An 18495-nucleotide genomic window follows, 5' to 3' on the forward strand; every position below is an offset into this window, starting at 1 on the left:
ATTGTAAGTTAACTTTCAAACAATACGGAACAACTTTATTTTATTAGATCCTTGTAGGGAATTATGTAAGCTTTGTAACGAGCCATCAGACAAGAAAATCCGTGCAATATTAAGCGAATAGTGGCGAAAAAACGTCATATACTGCAGCCTGCTGCATTGTTTGAATTACCGCGCCAAGATGGCGGGCCTGATGACGTGTGCCAGCCTATTCAGCTAGCGGCCGATGCGGCATCTAGGCTTTTATATGTGGTAGTAGTGGCCACGCAATGAAAGCTTTTTGTCGAAATTAATCATTACACCCTTGCATTTATGGTTTAGCCAGCCATCGAAGGTGAATTGAAATAGTAATTTCCGTCTGAGACGATGTACTGAATATTTTTTTCTATGCCAGGATGAAAAGTGCCTGCAGTAGCTGATATTATTAAGGAATAACTTTCTCTATTTCGTGGCCTTTTTAAACGACACCAATGTCAGTGTTGGTGCAATTTGAGCTCGTATGTGTAGTGTTCGATTGTGTGGATTTTGGTATATTTTGCGATTATTACTGCAATAAAAATATTTTTCAGGAAATGGTGGAATTCTGCTATAGGTGACTGTTAGTACGTATGCGACTTAATGTTTTTAGTATTCGTATCGTACATTGTGAAACGGTTAAATCTGGTCGGTTTGTGTATATGCATACGGGGCGAAGTGTTGGTTATAGAATTTATAACAGTATAACTTTATTTCTCAATCTTGATTACGTGCAAGTCAGGTATGTGGTCAGACTACGTCACTCCACATAAATCTAACTATTTGACAATCGTTTCGCTTTTTTTATTTTCTTATTTTTTAGAACTGCTTTTTTTTTAAAGAATTGCTGCTCGTTTAAGGGGATGGGTTTGTTGTCCGTACTTACTGGGTTAAATGCTCAGTTTTGGCTCGGTCAAGAATTTAGGTTATCCTATTACATTTTGTAAATGTATCCTATGCAGACTGCTTGCAAGTCGTAAAGTCTGGCTTTCCATGGTATTTTGCGACATTTTTAAGGGCATGGGATAATTTTCCGTTAACGTTTACACACAGCCAAAGATATCAATAATTTATAGCCTTGGTGATGGTAGACTAACGATGAAAAATATGTCTCTTATAATAATAATAATTACAAAAGCATTAAACATATACAATCGTAAGCCACTGAGATCATTCTTTCACTGTTTCATAATAAGTTCTCGAAATGTTGACTGACGTAAGTGAACGATGGTCTTTCGGATAATCCGTAAATGAAGCCGAGTTATCCCTTGGAGTATGTTATAATAACAGTGACTCAAACGGTAAATCCTAAAAAGACGAAAACTCTTAGTTTTTCAATCCACTCCATACCTTTGCAGCATTATTTGTCCAAATTTTAAGCCTCTAAATACTATGCTAGAACTAATTCTGTACGAATAATTAATTTCTTGCTTCTTGGGTCTCTGGCGCTGTGAACAGTTGATCCCATCACATCCACTGCAAAGCTGCTGCCTTGAAGTTCAATTTTCTACAGCATCACAATGTGGCAAATACTCCTGACAGGTAGGGAAATGCTATAATTTTTTTTCGTAATCACTGCTAAAGAAGCATATGGCTTACGTATCGTGTATCAGAAAAGATTGATGACTGAAACGAATGTAGTTCAGTTTTTGTTCGCTGATCTAGATTTTAATGAAATGGGTGAATGTGTCCATAGTTCAGCGCAGAGATTCACCTCTGTAATGCACACTGGTCTGTGGCACGAATCCTCCAAGCTTTCATGTATGAGGTGGAAATAGTTTGCCCAACTTTGAAGTATTCAGCCAAATGTTGGTTTTCTCCAGAGTGTAAAATTTTCGATTTGTCTCTCTGATGATTAGTTATAAAAGAAAAAATGCAACAACCAGTTTTGTTGGAAACATGACAAGGCTGTGTTATGAGTTGCTCTCTTGTAGCCTGCAGTTCGTTAGAGTCTGATATGCTTCTAAGCTTTTTGTACTTGTTGACATTCAAAGTAACAAGTTTTGGCATAACAGGATAATAATTGTGCAAAAAACAACTACTTTTAATGCTTCGATAAGAATGACATCATCCGAAGCGTTTGGCAGCACTGCATTCAAAAAGGTATTTGTGTTGTAAAAGGAGTAAAGTTTGCCTGATTCTGGAGAATGAGCAGAGCCCTTGCTAATGACTCCAGGTTGCCTTTCTCCATCATTTATGAACGTATATTAGTTATCTGCTATAGAGTACATCAATAGTGGGGTTTGTTCCTCACTTCAGTCTGTCACTTACACAACAATCAACACTACCTAAAGTCAGGAGGTGTGTAGAACTATATCTTAAAAGAGATTAGGGGAAGGTTTATTCTGTATAATTTCGTATTCTAGTACGTTTTGCTTTGAACAGAGTTTACTTGCCTTTGCAGGGTTCTTCGATCACTAACCACAGTTGGACCTTTGGCAGCCAGTTCAACCTAGGCCGAGGATAGGCAAGCATGAGTGTAACCCCCTGACACCATACATCACAGAGCACATAACCCCCTCAAGGACAGCATGCTGCTACCTGAGGCACTATCTTAAGGACTCATGAGCCCTCCACTGAAGGAAAACAATAACCACTATAATGTAGATCCCACCACGTGTGGACTAAGCCCCAGTGCAAGGTAACATCGATATAAGAATGGATGCATCCCTGTTCATTTCAAAAGTAAGACCTAGAGTGGCATCCAGCAATCAGTTGAGTTGGTAAGCCATTATTCTGCAAGGAAGCTAATGCTAGGGAAGTAACTAATAGGCCTAAATCACAGTTACTCCAGCCATTTACACAATCATTGCTCATGAATGAAGTGCGGTAAGCTGAAAGTGCCTAGATCTTGCCAGATACTATTTAATACAATTGTCAAAAAACAAGAGGTGCAGTGGCGTAGCTAGTGTTTAATGGCACCCAGGGCAGACTAAAAGAGCTAAAAAGTCAGGTGGTGAAAATTAAACACATTTTAAGCCTTAACATCTCAATCATTTTGATTTCATAAAGTTAAACAAAAACAACACACCAGATTTACAACTGGACCCTACGAGTTTTGTTAGAAGCAAATTCGCGAATGACAGCATGAAAGTCCAACTGATCAGTACTTTTGCACGCAACCCAAGAAAAGAAAGAAACAGTGTTGCCATTGTCAAAAATTGCTTACTGTCCAACATGCTAGAAAATCTTCAATTATGCCAGACCAGACTTTCTCTATAGATGCCAGTGATTCCCTCCCGGACAGTGCCGCCTGGGGCGTACATCCCCCTGTCACACCACTAAAGAAGCATGTTATAAAGACCACATGTTAGACTATAATAACTGCTATTGGTATTTTATGTTGACCACTTGCTAAAGGAAAAAATTCTAAATTGAACAAGATTATGGGAACAGGTTTACAAAGGAATACAATTTTTAACACTAACAGTGAGAACTAGACTTTAGAAGATTGATTCAAAACACTTGGGATTAATTATACTAACAATGGAAACATGTTTCACAAACAACATAGACAATGAAAAAATAACGAATTGTTACTAGCCACTCACGATTGTAATCATATATCAAGAACATAAATAAAAAGGTGGTATAGGAGAATTTAACATCCCGAAGCAGAAAACTTAGGGATTTATGAATCCATCTTTAAAAACTGCTTTCATGTTTGTCTTCACATCAGATCACAAAGAATAAAAAATAGTGGAACCAGTTTGCTATGAACATATTTAACAACTGAATGGTGTATATCCAATACGTTGCTGCAATATCTATGTTGTGAAAGTATGGATATCAAGGAATGTAAAAACACAGGATATGTGGTTTTTCAAGAAAGCGTTATGCAAAGACTGGGACGAGGATGTATGATGGGCCCTAACAGGAGCGACTTCCATCAACAAACGAGGACCTGTCTGATGAACCAAATGGGCCCTAACAGGAGCGACTTCCATCAACAAACGAGAACCTGTCTGATGAACCAAATGGGCCCTAGCAGGAGCGACTCAACAAACGAGGACCTGTCTGATGAACCAAATGGGCCCTAACAGGAGTGACTTCCATCAACAAACGAGGACCTGTCTGATGAACCGAAAGGGCTCTAACAGGAGTGACTTCCATCAACAAACGAGGACCTGTCTGATGAACCAAATGGGCCCTAACAGGAGTGACTTCTATCAACAAACGAGGACCTGTCTGATGAACCAAATGGGCCCTAACAGGAGTGACTTCGATCAACAAACGAGGACCTGTCTGATGAACCAAATGGTTCCTAACAGGAGTGACTTCCATCAACAAACGAGGACCTGTCTGATGAACCAAATGGGCTCTAACAGGAGTGACTTCGATCAACAAACGAGGACCTGTCTGATGAACCAAATGGGCTCTAACAGGAGTGATTAACATCAACAAACGAGGACCTGTCTGATGAACCAAATGGGCCCTAACAGGAGTGACTTCGATCACCAAACGAGGACTGTCTGATGAACAAATGGGCTCTAACAGAGTGATTCATTCCCCCCAAAAAACCAAAAAAAAAAAAAAAAACCGGAGGACCGTCTGATGGAACCAAATGGGCCCTAACAGGAGTGACCTCCATCAACAAACGAGGACCTGTCTGATGAACCAAATGGGCTTTAACAGGAGTGACTTCCATCAACAAACGAGGACCTGTCTGAATGACCAATGGGCTTTAACATGATGACTTCCTCACAAACCGAGGACCTTCGATGAAACCAATGGCCTACACGAGTGACCTCCATAAACGAAGAGAAAAGGGAACCCAAACTGCTGATCTATGCCATGTTAACCCGGAGTATAAAAATTTGTGAGTACTGAAGTTTTTAGGAGCATTAAATCATGTTTTAGCTTGTATGAGACTGTTTAGACAGAGTATAACACTTTAGGGTCTTAATTATTCTGCAAATGTGGGCACATGAGCAGAGGATTGGGAAACGGACTAAACCTTGAGTGTATCACCAAAATGATAAAGGTATACAGATGGTATTCACTGTAGCCCACAACACAACTATTCATGTTCACAGAATTTCTGAAAGAGCTGTTATTAAAGTAGACTTGGACGAATGTAGTATATCGATAAAAGATTTGTACACTGGGAATTTGATTTTGGATGTGCACTGTTAAAAAAAGATGAAAGTACTGGATATCTGTTGAAGTGTAGAATTGTTTCTTTTATGAGATGTTTGGGTATTCCCAGCAGCTAACACACACCTAAGTCATTTTGCCAAAGAAATCTTAAGATTTGCCATCCTGGGGGTCGAGCTCAGAGCTTGCAAGTTTTCTGAAATAATGATATGTTGAAGAGGCATATCGTTTTGATCGAGACCGCTTTTGAAAGGGAGAGTTTAGATCTTAAAACGACCCCCTGAAATGTCTATATTAAATCTCTCATTTAAGAAAGCAGGAAAACCCTGTAGGGTGGTAGCGCCGGCTGAAGGCATTGCTTCAGGTTCTTTGCAGCGTGCCTTCGGCCCCTAGCTACCACCCCTTTCATTACTTTTACTGTACCCCCCTTCATATTCTCTTTCTTCCATCTTACTTTTCACCCCATCCCCACAGTTGATTTATAGTGCAACTGCGAGGTTTTTCTCTTGTTACACCTTTCAAACCTTTCTACTTTCAGCTTCCCCTTCAGCGGTAAATGACCTCATGTGTCCCAGGGCTTGGCCTCTGGCCTAAATACTATATCAATTCAATACAGCAGGAAAAAAAAGTTTGTATAGCCGTTCTAGCACGAAGTTAGACAGCACAAATGTAAATGTCCATTAGATGTAGATGCAATCTAGGTAGCAGAGCTACCATACACAAATAGGACAAATGAATTTGGTAATACGTACAGTGCTTCAAATTATAGCGTAAGTCATAGCCTCCTAGATAGGTACATTAGCCACCATAAGACTGTTTTGCACAACTTCAAGGAGCCCTGCAGTTGAGCACCATGCCTCTAGAAATGAATGATGTAAATAGACAATACAGATGCTTCACAAGGGAGTTTGTGGAGAAACCATGGTATCCTTTGAAAATTTGTCGACTTTTCTCACAACTTAACATGCATTGGGAAGAGATTCCTCAACAGCTCTGGTAAGAGGTTTTAAAATACTAGAATTTATGTACCTTTTAGACATTATCAGTATCTAATTAACTGTTTTCCTTGTAGGCTGACGACTTAGGGGAACAGTTCTCCATGAAGAACAGAAGAATATATAAGGGATGAACTAAGAGGGCGAGATTTAAAAGGATAAATAGATCTGGCAGCGCTGTATTCAATTCCCTGGCTCCACTCTAGCGATCTTAGAATGTTTGAGAGACTAATGTAGCGTGGTCTAATCCCAGTTTGTCACCTGGATCCAAGAATTGTAAAGGTAAGACATTGATAAAATTGGAAATGTTATAAATGCCTTTTGACTGTGTGTGTGAAGTTGAATTTGGTGCTGTCTGTAATGCATTTGTTGTCCACGAACGCTAGTTGAAAAGGTTTTTTTTTTTTTTTTTTAAGTCTGTAGTTAAGTGACTAGTAAAGCATTTTGGTCAAAACTTCAAAACAAATACAGTATCATAAAAAAAAGCTTTTAAAACACAAAATTATGATGACTTAAAAATGTTGAAGGTAGCGTTAATAAACTAATATAGATGTGAAGTACCATTTTGCACAGGGGAGAAGTGTCTAACTGAAGATCCCAGAAGTCTGGCAGAGTTTTTTAGAAGGGATTATCTTGACATGTATGATATTATTCTCGCAGTTTTCTTAGGTATTTGGTTCGTGTTCAGATGTAATAAAATTAGAGGTTGTCACTTTTATGTGAGTGAGTATTTCCAGTGTGGTGCACTGAAATCTCAGTACAGGTTGGATTTCATATGTGTAATTTTATGTTAAATGGACAAGTTTATTGCGTATTATTGATATGAGTAAAATCTTAATCTAGTAAATAAGAAATAAAACAGTACTGAAATATCCTTCGAACATGCTTATACTGAAGTAAAAGGTTTATGGTCAGTATAACAAAGTTGAAAAAAAAAATGGGGAGAATACTAAATATACTTTTGATCTGAATACCAGGTGACTGCCTTTTACTTTAGGTAGTTTTCATAACTTTTAAATTTAAAATAAATCTTGGTATTATGGAACTTTGTTTTATAAGACCAGTTTATTTTTCTCTGAATGTTAATATGGACTATTTTTAGTCTATTAAAGAAAATGATTTGGGAAATGTAGTTGGTGAGAGCAGTTACCTGATCTTTTCTTAAAATAATTAAGCCAACTCTGAGAGCATTTGGATGATTTGAGACAAATTGGACACGGGAAACTTTTTTGCACAGAACACTTCCAAGATTACTTGCAAATACTAAAATTTTCATATAAATGTTATAGCCATTTGAAAGCACAATAATGGCCTAGAATAATTAATTGTAATTGCTAATTGAAACTAACTCTAGAAGCTTTTTAGGGATATTTGCATTGCAATCCACTTTTCAATTACCGTAATATTGACTGCAGCTATATCTAAATCAAAATTTCATTTCATGCAGATGTAGTGACTAAACTAAAATGTCTTGAGAAGATCCCGTCCAATCTGTGCCCCTTGTAGTAAACGAAGCTTAGGCATAGGATGCTTGGGGCCCGGCTGTAAAGAATTATCTTTTTATATTAATATCTTGTAAGCCGAGAACTCCCAACGTGACATGATGTCATTAACTTATTCCTCGTCTCTTCAGGAAAGAGTCTGCTGAAGCCCCCAAGCATAAATGGGACAAGCTGATTAAGACTCCAGCCTCACCTTGGAACTCCACAGGAAAAGTGCAGTTTTAAGAAGAGCATCAACTAAAGACTACTACATTTATTTTCCATCAATATTGTTGTAAAGGGCCTGAATGAAGAAGAGAAAGTGGCTCCATTATCGTAAATGCTAACAAGTCATCCGTTCACACAAACAGAACAATTTTACAGTAGTTGACAATTGAAACTATGATAGTGTCAAGTTCATGACCATGAGAAAAATAATAGTTGATCAGGGTCATTATGGTGCCTATTTTCCCAAAACTGAATAGAGGTCAGCTCTGCTTCTTGTGATTTCTAAGTAGGAATCGAAGGATTCATTGTTTTAAGAGGTGGTAGTTCACTGTGATTCAAGATATGTCTTTTGTTATCTAATTCTGGTATTGGTTCACTATTTTCGTTATCTCGTTGTATCCGGTTACATATGTAGTTCAATGTTTTTATTCATACGAGATAGCTGACATACTTCAGGATGCATTTTTCTACGCAAAGACTCATAAGTTTAAGATCGGTTATCAAAGCTCCGATTGTTTCACGATACATTGCCTGTAGTTCTCATTAATTTGATATCCATCAGATGATGCTTCAGGCAACATGATATTTAACTTTAATTTCTCAATGTAATATCAGGTATAGGTTGTCATGGCTACATTTTACATATCGAGAAGTCACGGAAGTTTAAGGATCTTTATTTTTTTCATGAACTTAGGTTTTGATTTGCAGGATGTTATAGGTCATTGTTCAGGGCACACTTACCTGGGTATGGGTATGAAGATCACGTGTGATTGCCTACATTAGTAGGTTGTGGTTTTGTTGTCAGTCATTTTTTCGAATTTCAAAAACGCAATAGCAAAAAAATGTGCATTACTTAAAAAGTGTAGGTTTTGCAGATTTTATGGAATATCATCTTGTTGGTCAGTATACTCAGGAATAGTGTTGTGAAATCAAACCTAAGAGTTATTAACCTTAACAGAATAGGTAACATTTTCGACTGAAGTTGAAATTTCTGTTATTTTACTCTTAAACTAATTTCTTAGTAGGAACTTGTGTTGAAGCTTATACTCCTTGTAGCCTTCATCCTTAGTTTGTTCCAGTTGTTGATTTATATCAGAGTTCCTTTGGAATCAAATTGATGATTGTTTTGAAGTCTTTTGTTACTGTCGTGTAAGGTATTCATTGGTAATTTTATGTAATCATTAGGTTATTGCAAGGCTTTGCTTAATACACGGGATATATCCCAGCCTGAAACATTTAAACTTTTCCGCTGTTTACTTAGGAGATATTTCAGATTTTAGTGAATTAGTTTTATCTGATACTTTATGGTATAAAGAGCTGTTCATTCGGTCAAGTAAGTAAACAAGACTTTGTGAATTTATTAATTTTGTATAAGGCTTACCATGAAAATAATGCTTCTTGCTTATCATTAAACATAACTCAAAAGTTAATTTTTATTGCAGTGTCTTACTGAACAATTATACAGCTGTAGGTTCCCTACGAATGGCAGACAATAGATTCAAAACTTCCGTGGTGGCGCCGCCAGCGCTGATGTAGGTGACGTCATCTCCCTCCACTCGAGGGAGCTACAGGTACAACTGCCCAGGTAACATCAATTCGTTCTCTGCCGGCTTCTGGTGAACATCGGTGGTCAGTGCAGACTTTTCTTCATTAGTTGGGAAGTTCATCTCTCCAATATCGGTGAAGTATTCAACTTTGTGTTTGTGGGATTGTAGCTTAATTTCTTTTCTGCAATTTTGTGGCCTTGCCGTCACGTCGGACTCTAGTCCTTCAGTAGTTAGGATTTGCGCCGGAGGGTGCAAAACTAGGCTAGTTAAATCAATTTATGATTCGCACACTAAGTGCATTAAGTGTCGACGCGGGAAAGTTTGGGCATCTCTGCGCGACTGTTAACAATATGTCCGCTGCGCGATGAAAAACAGCTGTTTTTGTGGTAAAGAAAAGTTTGGTAATTGAATTTCGGGCCACTCGATGTAAGACATAAGCGTATACTCTTGTCCCATAAAAAAAAAAAAAAAAGAGAGAAAAAAAAAATTTATTTACGAGTGAACAAGTTCCCTTTTGTGGGCACTAAGGGTGATTTTGGACGCTTTCCCTATTTCCTCTCTCCCTTCATGACGAGCAAGAAAAAGGAACCATCGGCTCGGTTTCCCGCCGCCTGGTCAAGTGCGTGGGAGGGAAGCTCGCTTTGTGTTTTTAAACCTAGAAGCAGACGGATGTGCATGGCCTTGAGGAAATTAAGCGATTTAGGAGGTAAGCATTGCAGTGTACTGAGATTCTATAAACTAAGCTAAGAGAGGGTTGTTGCTGATGAATAACAGTTGATAGCTAAATAGAGAAGTGAATATGATGGAAATATAGGCTCGTTTAACAAGTGTCCTAAATAGAGAAGTGAATATGATGGAAATATAGGCTCATTTAACAAGTGTCGTTAGGGGTCATGTGCACAAATTACGATGCCGTTCCCCTTCAGGAATGTAGGCAGTGGACCACGAGGGGATTAAGACGGACGGTCCTTACGGTGGGAAAGCAAACGATTTGGTAAGTAAGAGTATTATTTTGTTAAGAGATCGCTCATGACATTTTTGGTTCCTCGAAGTGCATGGTAATGCCTAGGTATATTTCTTAAAGATTCTATGTGCAATTATTGTTATTTTAACCATTGTGATCACTGAGAAATTGATTCTAATGTGAGTAAGGGATTTACCTGTCCTAGTGTTAGGGAGTTATCATTTAACTAAAATGGCAAAATTGTCACCACTGTGAATATTTATGTTTGTTCATTTTTTCAGTGACCGATTGTAATAAAGGAAACTATAAGACAGTCGCGTATCACTCAAACCCACGTTGGGCCGCCCACAGTCACAAATCGGCTACCACCCCTCTGGCGAAGCTGTGCGGAGAAGACGAGGAAATGAGGCTGGTTTCAAAGGACGTCCGCTACCACGCTGCGCCCAAAGAAGACCAGGAGTGTGATGAAAGCTAGGCTAAGTCTACACAAATAAGAAGCCATTGTTAGATCCATTTCTTTAAGGCATTGTTAGGCGTATTTAGTGGTAGTGCCGTCACCAATGCAATTATTTGTCAAGGGGCCATGGTGGTTCCGCAACGAATGCTAGGAGTTCGTGTTTAACGTTGTGTACCGCCGAAAGTTTGAGCGCGATTGTTAAAGGTGTCACATGAGTCAAGTTTTATCAGGCATATGGTGGTTCTGCAACGAAGGGATTAAAATGTTCATGAGCGAATATTAACGAATTTGGCGTACGTCATTAATATTTAACAGTTATGGAAGAGGGGAGACCTTAAGTTTAAGATTCTGATGGCTGCTCAAATTTATTCTACTGGCGTCGTAAGAGGGACTGGTTAAGTAGAGCAACTAATGTTGTTTTGGATTATATTCAAGTTGGGTAAATAATTTGTTTGGAGAACTATTCAGGGTTGGGCAATTAATTTTGGTTTGGAGAATTATTCAGCAGATAATCTTGCATATTGGTAACCATGCGTGAAAACATTTGGGTCATTTAATGTGGGAATTGTTGATTGCTGGGCAGTGGTTTGTGTGTGTAGGGTGTATTTAACTAGGGTTCTTACAATCTTACCTTTTGTAAAAAAAAAAAAAAAAAAAAAAATTATATATATATAGCTATAGGTTGTGATGGTGCCCGGATTTGTGCCATTTCTTCAGGGAGGGGCGTAATTTTGTGGGGCATGCAAACTACATCTGGGTGAGTTTCCAGGGCAAGGGCTGATTGGCAAATTTGAGGGGCTCAAGATTGTGTTTGTGGGTTGGTAACGAAATTTGGTAGGATCGTGGTGTCCCAGCTAGGGACCCTGATGAACCACGGTACAGGGTTAATAGCAATTAGAGGGGCAGGCGTGCTCGAGTCGGGAGAGCAGTGCATCATGTTTAAGCCTCATGGTGTATTAATTCAGGTTCGTAGGATGATTTCCCACAGTGTTTGCCGCTTGCAGTAAGGCTTAAGTAAATAAGGCTGGGACAAGAGACATTGTTGCATTCAGGGTTGCTCCCTAGACTTGAAGGATCTTTGTGACGTCGCAACTGAGTAAGGTACTGGTAGTTGTCTTCACGGAGTGGTGCGGGTTTTGGCAACTCCTTGGTTAGGTCAGCTACAGTTCGACTAGGGAATTTCGTTAGTTCATAGGGAGTGGCCAGAGCTGAATCCAGGAAAATGGAGACCCTTAAAGTTGTGCAATTGAGGGAGGGTTTGAGAGCTAGAAGCCTCCCAATGGGGGGAACAAATCTGCATTGTATCAGCGTCTGAGCGAGTCACTAGAGAAGGAGGGGGCAGGAGTGTTCAGGAATTTTTGAAGGAACTCGAGGTCAGGCAGAACAGTGAGATCAATCAGACCAAGAGGCAGGAGAGGACATTGGGCCAATCCCAGAGGAGGAGGAACATTTAAATGTGGGGGATAGCGCATCAGTTATGGGTAGGCAATCTGTTGCTTCAGGGGGCTCTAAACAGTCAAGCGTGAGTTCTACTGGGAGTAGGCGTGTGTTGGCAGCTGCTTCTAGAGCCAGGTTGGAAGCAAAATTACAGAAGTTGGAAGAGCTGCAAGCCATAGAGCGAGAGGAAGAAGCCTTAAGACAGAGGAGGAGAAGCTTAGGTTGGAGGCAGAGATAGCTGAGGTGGTGGCAGAGGAGAAGGTTTTACAACAATTTGACGAAAATAATAGAGAAATAGCTCCCGTCACTAGGATAAGGGAACACATAGACCCTGACATGGACAGGAGTGAACAACCCATGGGCTTAGGTGCAGTAGCGCCTGAAGTTAGCTCAGGTGGGAATAACCAAGGGGACTTAAGTAATAAGGAAATCTTGCAGACATTAATCTCTTGCAGCCTCAAAGGCTTGATGCCCAAGCAGGATATGGCTAAGTTTGATGGAGATTATACAAAGTACTTTAGGTTCATCCGCTCATTCGACGACATATTTAGCAGCCAGCTGACAAATGATAAGGAAAGGCTCAGGTATCTGGATTTATACACAACAGGTAGGCCAAATGAGATAGTGGCAGCTTGCCTCCACTTAGATGCTTCAGAGGGCTATAGGCAGGCAAGAAAATTGCTGGAGGAGCGATACGGCAACCTTGAGCAAATAGCCACCGCATACGTGGATAAGGTAATCGAATGGAAGGACATGGGGGAGAATAATGCAGAGGACTTTGATGAGTATGCGGTGAATGCTAAAAACCTGCAGAAATGCATTTCGTGCGTCCCTTATGGTGTCGCCGAATTGCAGAACCCAAAAACAATGAGGTTGATCCTGAGCAAATTCCCATCTAGTGTGCGGGACCGATGGTGTAGAGTTGCCGACAAGATAATTAGTGAGAAGAAGCAGACCATACAGTTTGATGATTTAGTTAGTTTCATTGAAGGGGAGGCTAGGGTCTTAAAAAATCCCTTGTTTGGACGCCACCTGTTTGAGAGTGGTAAAAAGGGGACCACCCCTGGGTTAGGAGAGGGTTCAGCACCAAGCAAATCACAGGGTTTAACGAGTGCAAGGAAAGTTTCATGTAACAAAATTGGGGAGGCTCCACTTTCATGTTGGCACTGTAAAGGACCACATATAATAGATGAATGCGACCAAATAGCTAAAATGGGACATGAGGACAAACTAAACACCATTAAGGAATTGAGGCTTTGTTTTAGTTGTTTGAGAAATGGTCATATGTCCCAGTATTGCAGGTACAGGAAAAGGTGCAATGTGTGTAACAAAACCATCCAACTCTGTTGCACCGACACCAGGAAGCAGAAGTGGTGGAACCAGAGAGCGCAAATAGGGCCTTAGTGGTTCAGGGGGAAGGTACACATGACAAAATTGCTATGTTCAGAGCAGTTAAGGGGGGTAGTGCTGGCACAGGGATGTCAGTTGTGCCCATAAGGGTTAGGTCAAGGGAAGGAAGGGAGGTTGTGACGAGGGCCTTTTTTGGACAATGGGAGTTCTACATGCTTTTGTTCAGAGGCATTAATGAAGACATTAGGTTGCACTGAGATGCAAGACGTAAAGGTGAATGTTGAAACCATCAATGAACAGGGAAATTGCATGTAGCCTAGTCTCAGGATTGTCAGTATTAGACTATGAGGGTAAGAATTGCATTACACTCCCCCCAGTGTTGAGCACCTCCCGCATACCTATCGATGAGTGTGATGTGATCAGGGCCGGAGATCTGGAACGCTGGCCACATCTGCGAGAAATAGATATCCCAGATGTGGATGCCGAAGTGGGTTTGTTAATTGGGAACAATGTTCCTCACTTACTTGAGCCGAGGGAAGTCATTAACTCAACCCACCTCCATGAGCCACATGCCATACGAACATTATTGGGCTGGGCAGTCTGTGGGGCAAAGGACAAGAGGTGTCAAGAGCACATCAATAGGATCCAAGTAACTAGCAGGCGTTTGGAGTTGGACCGCATGCTGGTGGAAGATTATAATAGAGACTTCCAGGACATGGCATCTCCCAAAAGGGAAATGTCTGCAGAAGATAAGAAATGGCTAGATCTAATTCAAAGAGGGGTTAGAACTGTAGAGGGGGGTTATGAGGTGCCACTGCCTCTGCGCGACAATCTTGGACCCTTGCCAGAAACAAGAGACATTGCATTGCTCCATATGCACAGTCTTCGTAAGAAGCTAATGAAGGATGGTACCTACGCTAAGCAATACAGTGCCTTCATGACCGAGATGCTACAGAAAGGATATGCTGAGCTAGTGACCTCGGCCAGCCAGGAAAATGTATGGTATATCCCTCATTTTGGTGTGCAACATCCAGACAAGCCAGACAATTGTCCGTGTTGTATTTGACTGTGCGAGCAGGGTGGAGGGCACGTCGTTGAATGACCTAATATTGCAGGGACCCGATATGATGAACTCTTTGCTGGGTGTGTTGGTTAAGTTTAGGGGAGGTCTGTTTGCCTATTCAGGGGATATAAATACAATGTTTTACCAGGTACGGGTACCAGAACATCAGCGGGACTACCTCAGGTTCTTTTGGTGGGAAAATAGTTTTAATGAGGAGACAACTGAGTTTAGAATGGCTGTACATCTGTTTGGGGCCTGTTCGTCACCCAGCATTGCGAATTTTGTGCTGAAACAGACAGCAAGCGACTTTGGGAATGGGTTCTCCAAGGGAGCACGGGACACCGTTGCTAACAATTTCTATGTAGACGACTGTTTGAGAGCCGAGGATCGTCAAGATGCCTTGTTAAGTAATTTGTTAGAGGTTAAGGAGCTTTGCGAAAAAGGGGGATTTACATTGACTAAGTTCAGTAGCTCATGCGTGGAGGTTTTGTCATCCATCCCAAGGGAGTGGTACGGTAAGGGCATTTCAGGGTTCATAGATGGATCAGGGCCAAATAAGACAAAGGCATTGGGAGTACAGTGGGACTTGGCCACTGATGAATTGGGTGTCCAGACAGATCTGGTTTCAGTTCCAAGGACTAAACGCAGCTTGTTGTCAGCCATAGCCTCGATTTACGACCCCCTTGGCATATTGGCACCAGTTTTAATTGAGGGACGGATAATTGTGCAGGACTTGTGTAGATTGAAGATAGGCTGGGACAGGGGATTGGACTCCAACACCACTGATCGCATCAGGGTATGGGTGAACAAGTTGAATCAGACCAGAGGGATAAGTGTGCCAAGATGCCTAAAGGTTATTGGGTGGGAGTCAGCTACCCTAATACAGCTGCATCTGTTCTCGGATGCGAGCATCATGGCTTTAGGAGTAGTGGCATACTTGCGGGTCACAGATCGGTGGGGAAATGTATCCTGTAGATTCATTATGGGAAAGGCAAGGGTTAGCGCCCTTGAAGGACGTTTCAGTACCCCCCGCCTAGAGCTTAGTGCAGCTGTACTAGCCGTAAGACTTGGAACCACAATTCTGGCCATGATAGATTTCAAGGTGGACGAGGTCTATTATTGGACAGATTCAACAATGGTCTTGCGTTATATTCGGAATGATCAAGCTCGGTACCAAACATTTATAGCGACCAGAGTCTCTATGATAAGGGAAGGAAGTGATCAGAATGAGTGGAGGTACGTTAACTCTGAATGGAACCCGGCAGACGATGCATCACGCTCCAAGCAGTCTGAAAGGTGGAGGACAGGGCCGGGTTTTTTGCTGAAGGAGGAGTGTTTTTGGCCAGCAGAGCCAGCCCACATGTCCAACGGTGTGGAAGGACTAGAAGTTAGGCGTGAGATAGGTCCCAAAAGGGCGCAAGTCTGCCAAACAATTAGCTTCAGGGTTGGGTTGGATTGTAGGCAGACAGGGTGGCATAAAATCATCCACTACTACTCAAAGTGGATCCGGCTACTCAGAGCCGTAGGTTGGGTCATATTGTTTACCAGGTATTTAATGTGCAAACATAGGCAGCAGCTTAGCGAACTAAACATGCATTTGTCTACACAAGTTATGAGCTTGGCAGAGACTGTGGTTGTGCAGGTAGCACAGCGAATGACTTATGAGGTAGAAATAGCAAGTCTTGAGAAGGGCAGCACCATCAGGGTTTCCACTCCTTAAGAAAATTGAAACCAATCCTGAGAAATGGGCTATTGTGCGTTGGAGGGAGGTTATCACTGGCGAATATTGCCCCGAGCGAAAGGAATCCAATTATTCTGCCATATAAGGGCCACTTGACTGACATAGTTATCCAGTATTATCACGAGCGTTCCAACCATATGGGCATAATGTATGTTCTGGTCTAATGAGGGAGAAATTTTGGGTGGTTAAGGGCAATGCAGCGGTGAGGCGCGTGCTAGGGAAATGCATAAAGTGTCGCAGGGTACATGGAAGGGTAATTGAACAGCAAATGGCCGATCTACCACCTGATCGCGTGGAGTCAGGGAAACCACCCTTCTATCGCACCGGGGTGGACCTTTTTGGACCATTCTTCGTGAAAAGGGGCAGAGCGCAGATAAAGCACTGGGGAGTTATATTCACCTGCTGAACATGAGGGCCATACACTTGGAAGTAGCGTCAAATCTCACATCAGACTCATTCATTAGTGCCTTCAGAAGGTTTTTGGCTCGTCGTGGACATGTTAGGACGATTAGATGCGACTGCGGCACTAATTTTGTGGGATCACGGAAGGTTCTAGACTCCAGTTATGAGTTCTTGGGAGAAAACAAGGTTCGAAATGAGTTGCTCCAGTGTGGGGTGGAATTTGTTTTCAATCCCCCGGGCGCCTCACATTTTGGAGGAGCATGGGAACGATTGATAGGTAATGTGAGGAGGGTCCTGGATGTAGTCTTGGGGACACAGCAATTGGATTATGAGGGATTGTGTACACTCTTTTGTGAGGTGGAAGCAACAGTTAATAGTAGGCCCCTTACCATTGTCACCTCAGACAGTAGAGACCCAGCTCCACTCACACCAAACAAGCTTTTAAACATGGGAGAGTCACCCGCAGGGTGCCATGTTGCAACAGGTAGCTACTCTAAGCAGAGATGGAAGCAAGTGCAGCACATGGCTGAGCAGTTCTGGGCACGTTGGAAACGCGAATACCTATCGGGGTTACAACAGCGACAGAAGTGGTTCAAGGAACGACGAAACGTCAGGGTGGGAGACATAGTCCTTATGGTCAATGAAAGTGTAGCACGCTGCCATTGGCCACTGGCTCGAGTAGTACAGACTAAAGCAGGGAAAGATGGACTGGTTAGGACGGTGACTATCAGAAGGGAGAGCAAGAATTATGATAGACCACTGTCGAAACTTGTTTTAATTCTGGAGGAAGAGCAGGACCTAGTGGACAATGCTAGGCAATAGGTGTTGAACCCTCTTGCGGTCAAGAGGTTTCAAAGGGGGCGGGTGTCGACGCGGGAAAGTTTGGGCATCTCTGCGCGACTGTTAACAATATGTCCGCTGCGCGATGAAAAACAGCTGTTTTTGTGGTAAAGAAAAGTTTGGTAATTGAATTTCGGGCCACTCGATGTAAGACATAAGCGTATCTCTTGTCCCATAAAAAAAAAACCCATAAAAAAAAAAAAAAGAGAAAAAAAAATTTATTTACGAGTGAACAAGTTCCCTTTTGTGGGCACTAAGGGTGATTTTGGACGCTTTCCCTATTTCCTCTCTCCCTTCATGACGAGCAAGAAAAAGGAACCATCGGCTCGGTTTCCCGCCGCCTGGTCAAGTGCGTGGGAGGGAAGCTCGCTTTGTGTTTTTAAACCTAGAAGCAGACGGATGTGCATGGCCTTGAGGAAATTAAGCGATTTAGGAGGTAAGCATTGCAGTGTACTGAGATTCTATAAACTAAGAGCTAAGAGAGGGTTGTTGCTGATGAATAACAGTTGATAGCTAAATAGAGAAGTGAATATGATGGAAATATAGGCTCGTTTAACAAGTGTCCTAAATAGAGAAGTGAATATGATGGAAATATAGGCTCATTTAACAAGTGTCGTTAGGGGTCATGTGCACAAATTACGATGCCGTTCCCCTTCAGGAATGTAGGCAGTGGACCACGAGGGGATTAAGACGGACGGTCCTTACGGTGGGAAAGCAAACGATTTGGTAAGTAAGAGTATTATTTTGTTAAGAGATCGCTCATGACATTTTTGGTTCCTCGAAGTGCATGGTAATGCCTAGGTATATTTCTTAAAGATTCTATGTGCAATTATTGTTATTTTAACCATTGTGATCACTGAGAAATTGATTCTAATGTGAGT

At 41.5% G+C, this 18495-nt stretch overlaps 2 protein-coding genes and 2 long non-coding RNA genes across 4 annotated transcripts; all 4 read left to right on the forward strand.

Moving 5' to 3' along the window:
- Positions 1-1469: 1469 nt before the first annotated feature.
- Positions 1470-2618, forward strand: LOC135217154 (uncharacterized). Its single transcript, XR_010315066.1, has 2 exons — positions 1470-1554; positions 2417-2618. It is a non-coding gene; the product is annotated as an uncharacterized LOC135217154 (long non-coding RNA).
- Positions 2619-4749: 2131 nt separating this feature from the next.
- LOC135217395 (uncharacterized) lies at positions 4750-9169 on the forward strand. Its single transcript, XR_010315120.1, has 3 exons — positions 4750-4831; positions 6182-6386; positions 7738-9169. It is a non-coding gene; the product is annotated as an uncharacterized LOC135217395 (long non-coding RNA).
- A 3385-nt stretch (positions 9170-12554) lies between these two features.
- Positions 12555-13747, forward strand: LOC135217625 (uncharacterized). The gene has a single exon (XM_064253590.1). The coding sequence runs from the start codon at positions 12555-12557 to the stop codon at positions 13620-13622; it is 1068 nt and encodes a 355-aa protein (XP_064109660.1). The 3' UTR covers positions 13623-13747.
- Positions 13748-14767: 1020 nt separating this feature from the next.
- LOC135217626 (uncharacterized) lies at positions 14768-16351 on the forward strand. Its single transcript, XM_064253591.1, has one exon. The coding sequence runs from the start codon at positions 14768-14770 to the stop codon at positions 16349-16351; it is 1584 nt and encodes a 527-aa protein (XP_064109661.1).
- Positions 16352-18495: the final 2144 nt, after the last annotated feature.

Source organism: Macrobrachium nipponense, chromosome 7 (assembly GCF_015104395.2).
Source record: "Macrobrachium nipponense isolate FS-2020 chromosome 7, ASM1510439v2, whole genome shotgun sequence".
Lineage (NCBI taxonomy): Eukaryota > Metazoa > Arthropoda > Malacostraca > Decapoda > Palaemonidae > Macrobrachium > Macrobrachium nipponense.

Excerpts from the sequence above, each read along its gene's own strand:
- LOC135217625 (XM_064253590.1), top strand. The coding sequence starts at position 12,555 with ATGGACAGGAGTGAACAACCCATGGGCTTAGGTGCAGTAGCGCCTGAA.
- LOC135217626 (XM_064253591.1), top strand. The coding sequence starts at position 14,768 with ATGTTTTACCAGGTACGGGTACCAGAACATCAGCGGGACTACCTCAGG.